This window comes from Eimeria acervulina, genomic scaffold (assembly GCF_000499425.1).
Source record: "Eimeria acervulina Houghton genomic scaffold, Eah_scaff231, whole genome shotgun sequence".
Classification (NCBI taxonomy): domain Eukaryota; phylum Apicomplexa; class Conoidasida; order Eucoccidiorida; family Eimeriidae; genus Eimeria; species Eimeria acervulina.
In genome coordinates, this window is record NW_013550000.1 from 35,472 (window position 1) to 40,471 (window position 5,000).

At 58.8% G+C, this 5,000-nt stretch overlaps 2 protein-coding genes across 2 annotated transcripts in view; one reads left to right on the forward strand and one right to left on the reverse strand.

Moving 5' to 3' along the window:
- The window catches only part of EAH_00027120 (hypothetical protein, conserved), a gene marked incomplete at both ends in the record, with an annotated part of 8,207 nt that extends 5,017 nt beyond the window's left edge, over window positions 1-3,190 (reverse strand). Inside the window, 2 exons of the mRNA XM_013396442.1 lie at window positions 1-736; window positions 962-3,190. The exon at window positions 1-736 is cut by the window's left edge and continues 188 nt beyond it. Of these exons, the coding sequence (XP_013251896.1) occupies window positions 1-736; window positions 962-3,190 (2,965 nt within the window). The remainder of the gene's footprint in view (window positions 737-961) is intronic.
- Window positions 3,191-4,002: 812 nt separating this feature from the next.
- The window catches only part of EAH_00027130 (40S ribosomal protein S3, putative), a gene marked incomplete at both ends in the record, with an annotated part of 1,557 nt that continues 559 nt past the window's right edge, over window positions 4,003-5,000 (forward strand). The window contains one exon of the mRNA XM_013396443.1: window positions 4,003-5,000. This exon is cut by the window's right edge and continues 559 nt beyond it. Within this exon, the coding sequence (XP_013251897.1) occupies window positions 4,003-5,000 (998 nt within the window).

Below are 5,000 nucleotides of genomic sequence, written 5' to 3' on the forward strand. Positions count from 1 at the left end.
CTGCTGCTGCTGCTGATGATGCTGTTGCAGGGCCTCCTCCAGCCTCCCCTGCAGCAGCAGCTTGTTGCGTCGGCGTATTGGTTCCCGTTCTCGCCTTGCGCTGCTGCTGCTGCTGCTGCTGTTGCTGCTGCTGCTGTTGCTGCTGCTGCTGTTGCTGCAGGCGGCGACTCTTAGCATGCAGCTTGTGGCTGTGTTTTGCTGCCCACTTGCTAAATGATATACGCTTCGGGAAGAAGCGCTGCAGCTGCTGCAGCTCAGCAAACACCGCAACGAGGCCGCCTCCTTCAGCAAGCCGCTTATAATCAATCTGCTTACAACGCCAAGCAGGATGTCGTGCTGCTGCTGCTGCTGCAGCAGCAACTGGTTCTCCATGGCATACCGGACACATCCATGCCTCATTTGCTGCTGCTGCTGCTGCTGCAGCTGCAGTTGCTCCTCTCCGCCGTGCTGCTGCTGCTGCTGCTTTTGCTGCTGCAGGTTCGCTATGGGGCTGCATGCCTTCCTTCGGGCGGGGCATGCGGGGTATCTGCTGCAGCTGAGCAGCAGCAGCAGGAGAGAGACACGTGCTGCCGTAGAAGGCAGCAGCAGCAGCAGCACGAGCTTCCTCAGGGATATACTGCTGCAGCGGCTTGTAGCTGTACATACACCGCGGATGCAGCACGCGGGGGCAGAAGTCGCAGCAAAGTAAATCCCCAGCAGAGCCGCAGATGCAGCAGAGACTAAAATTCACAGGGCCCTACGCACACAACGCATGCACACAAATACCTGCTGCTGCTGCTGCTGCTGCTGCTGCTGCTGCTGCTGCAGCTGGTGCTGCTGGTGTTGGTGTTGTTGCTCTTGTTGTTTTGTTTTGGTTGTGGTGGAGCTGCTGTTGCTGCTGTTGCTGCTGTTGCTGCTGTTGCTGCTGCTGCTGCTGCTGCTGTTGCTGCTGCTGCTGCTGTTGCTGCTGCGATTAACTTACCCCTGGCTTTACGGGTCTCCGCCGCACTTTCACCTCCGGGCGAATTGGAACCATAAGAACTGCCTTCTGCTGCTGCTGCTGCTGCTGCTTCTGCTGCTGCTGCTTCTGCTGTTGCTGCTTCTGCTGCTGCTTCTGCTTAAAGGCCGGCTGCTCCGTCGGCTCCCGCTCCTTCTCCTGCGACTCGAGGTGCTCACCAGCAGCAGCAGACGCAGCAGCAGAAGCAGCAGCAACCTTTACGGCTGCCGTCGCTGCTGCTGCGTCTTCAGCAGCATCCGATCTGGCGTAGGCAGCAGCAAACGATTCCTCTTCTTGGTTCTGCTCCTCGCAGCTCCTGCTGCTGCTGCTGTTGCTGCTGCTGCTGCTGCTGCTGCTGAGTGGGGTCACGGGGCTGTCTCCTTCTTCTGTTTTAGTGCTGCACGTGTCTCCGCCGCTCCGCTCGCTCCCTGCATTGGTGGTGGGAACAGGGATGCTGCTGCTGCTGCTCTTGCTGCTGCTGCTGCTGCTCTTGCTGCTGCTGCTGCTGCTGCTCTTGCTGTTGCTGCTGCTGCTCTTGCTGCTGCTGCAGTCGATCACGGTGTTGCTGCAGTCCTTGCTGCTGCCCGCGCACGGCATGGGCTTCTCCCCTGCGCTTCTTTTGCATGCAGCTGCAGCAGCAGCAGCAGCAGCAGCCGTAGCAGCGGCAGCGGTAGCTGCCGCTGTTGCTGTTGTTGCTGTCGCTCCGCTTTCGCTGCTGTCTTTCTGCTGCTGCTTGACGCCCTCCTGCTGCTCCTTCCCCCTAATTGCTTGCTGCTGTTGTTGTTGCTGCTGCTGCTGCGGCTGTTGCTGCTGCGGCTGCTGCTGCGGGCCCTCCTCTTCCTGTTCCTGCTTCGGTTGCTTCTGCTGTTGCTTCATAACCTTACTCATGCCCTTCTTCTGCCCATCCTGTTGCTGCTGCTGCTGCTTCTGTTGCTGCTGCTGTTGCTGTTGCTGCTGCTGCTGCTTGGCTTTGTTCTTTTCAGTTCGCAGCTCTTCCTGCTGCTGCTGCTCAGCCTTCGGCCGCTTAAGGCGACTGTCTTCCTGCTGCTGCTGCTGCTGCTTCTTTTTTGGTTGGGCATGGTTTTGCTGTTGGGGAGTCTTCTGCTGCTGCTTCTCTCGATGCTGCTGCAGCTGTTGCTGCTGCTGTTGCTGTTGCTGCTGCTGCTTCCTCTTGGAAGCAGATGCAGCGTCGGTCCTCCTCGAGGCCGTTGGCGTTGACGTCTTCGTAGCATGCGTGGCTTTGCTGCTGCTTTTGCTGCTGCTGCTGCTGCTGCTGCTGTTGTTGTTGTTGCTGCTGCTGCTGCTGCTGCTGCTGTTGCTGCTGCTGCATGGCGTGTTGCGCCTGCTGCTGCGGCACTCCCTGAAGGCCTGCAGCAGCTCAGCTGAAGTAGCGAGGCCCCGCAGCTCTCTCGGGTAGACAGACAGCAGCAAATCTCCCCCTTCTTCTGACTTGCATGCAGCAGCAGCAGCAGCAGCAGCAGCAGTTGTTGTTGTTGTTGCTGTTGCTGCTGCTGCTTCAGCACCTGCGGCAGCAGGCACTCCAGGGTCTGCTGCTGTGCTCTCCCTTTTTTCGTTAGCTGCAGATGCTGCTGCTGCTGCTTTCGTTGCTTTTGTATCTGCTGCTGCCGCTGCTGCTGCTGCTGCTGCACCCGTTGCTGCCTTATGACGGGTTGGGGATTTCGCTGGCTGCTCGACGGCCCTTCGTTTTTTGCTGCTGCTGCTGCTGCTGCTTCGCCGTGCAGCAGCAGCAGCAGCAGCAGCAGGTGCGGCAGCAGGCGGTGTTGCCTTTGCTGTTGCTGTTGTTGCTTCTGCTGCTGCTGCTGCTGCTGCTGCAGCGCGAGGGCGTTTGCTGCGGCCACCGGAGAAGGCCAGGCAGAGTTCATTAAAAGAATTACCCTGCCCCGTCAGCAGCCGCAGCAGCTCGCGGTCAACACCCCCCGCTGTCTTCCGCTGCTGCTGCTGCTGCTGCTGCTGCTGCTGCTGTTGCTGATACTGCTCCTGTTGCTGTTGCTGCTGCTGTTGTTGCTGCTCCTCCGAGGTAGCTGCGTTTCTATTTCCCTCTGCTGCAGCAGGTGCCTCGGTTTTAGAGCCCACATCTGCTGCTGCTGTGACAACAACAGCATCTACGCCTGCAGGTGCTGCTGCTGCTGCTGCTGCTCCCGGTGCTGCAGCAGCAGCAGCAGCTGTCGGGGGGCTGGCTTCGCCATCTGTCATCTGACAAGTCTGCTGTGGGGCTATGAAAACAGCTGCTGTTGCCGCTGCTGCTGCTGCTGCTGCTGCTGCTGCTCAGTTGCTGCTGCTACTGCTGCAGTTACTCTGCTGCTGCAGCAGGGGTGTAAAAGAAAGAACAGAGGTAAGAAATAAGCAGCAGCCTCAAGACTGCGGGAGGAAAGAAGGACCCCACCGCCGGCTTGAGGTGTATCTACGGCTGGAAGGCCATTGGTATTGCTGCTGCTGCTGCTGCTGCTGCTGCTGCAGTTGCTGCTGCTGCTGCTGCTGCAGTTGCTACCACCACCCAGATCCGAGCTTGCTTCGTTTAGCAAAGCTGCAGCTTTTGCCTTCCCATTGCCTCTACCTCAGCAGCAGTAGCAGCAGCAGCAACAGCAACAGCAGCAGCAGCAGCAGCAGCAGCAGAAGCCCCCCGGGCTCGCAGCCGAAGCCACAGGGTTGAGGAGAAGGTTTTTTGTGTTTGTTTGTCTTGCTGCATTTATTTAATTTAATTTGTTTTATTTGTTTTATGCTGATACTCTCTGCCTTTCGTTCAAAGGCTTAGCTAAGCCTGCAGCAACCACCACCACCACCCGCCACTGCTGCTGCTGCTGCTGCTGCTGCTGCAGCAAAGACGAACCCCCAGAGGGGGTTGCTGCTGCTGCACGGTGTGCAGCTTCGCCAAGTTTTTCTTCTGTTTTGTTTTTGTTTAATCATCTCTCTCTGAGCATCAGACACTCCTGTAGCAGCAGCAACAGTAGCAGCAGCGGCAGCAGCAGCAGCAGCAGCAGCTGGGTGTCTTACTGCAGCACATCACCATGGGAAACACCACCTCTGCTCATGACTCCTGCTCTAGCAGCAGCAGCAGCAGCGAAGACGAGGGCTGCGAAGTTGAGGGCTCAGCAGCACTTCATGCCTCTGCTGCTGCAGCCTACTCGCCTTCCCCCCTGCAGCAGCAGCAGCAGCAGCAGCAGCAGCAGCAGCACGAACCCTCCGATGCTGATTTCTATGATGCCTACTCGGATGGTGAGGCCTCGCCTTTGGAGGGCCCTGCTTATCTGTCTAGACACTCGGCAGTGCAGCAGCAGCAGCAGCTTTCGCTGCAGCAGCAACTGCAGCACCAACTGCAGCATCGACTGCAGCAGCATCTGCAGCAGCAGCACAGTTCCTGCAGCAGCAGCAGACGAGAATCTGCATGGCACTCAACAAGCAGCCTCGCCTCGCTGCAGCAGGAGGCTGCGCTTCGTGTGGCGGAGACTGCAGCAACAGCAGCAGTTGCTGCTGTTGCTGCTGCTACACAAACTCACGAGATCTTTGCTGCAGTACGCGGGCAGCCCCTCACCTGCTGCCGCCACAAGAGGCACCGCTGCTGCAGCAGCAGCAGCAGCAGCAGCCATGTCGTAGCTCTTCGTTCACGACACAAGAAGCGTAGGCTGCTTGCGCAACAGCAGCAGCAGCAGCACCCATATGCTGCACCAATTGCCTCCAAGCACTGCAGCAGCAGCAGCAGCAGCAAATCCCCTGCGGGACATTCGCCGACCCCCCCGAGCAGCACTAGCAGCAGCCGCAGCAGCAGGCTCAGCAGCAGCAGCAGTAGTAGTAGCAGCAGCAGCAGCAGCAGACTCAGCAGCAGCAGCGGCAACAAGCTAAATTTTGTACGCGATGTGCCTCGCCACCATCAACAAGAGCAGCAGCAGCAATACCAGGCAAAGCCGCAGCAGCAGCAGCAGCAGCAGCTCAGCAGCAGCAGCTGCCGGCATAGTCTCTACAGCAGAGGAGCAGCAGCAGCTGCTGCTGCTCCAATGCCCATAGCTGC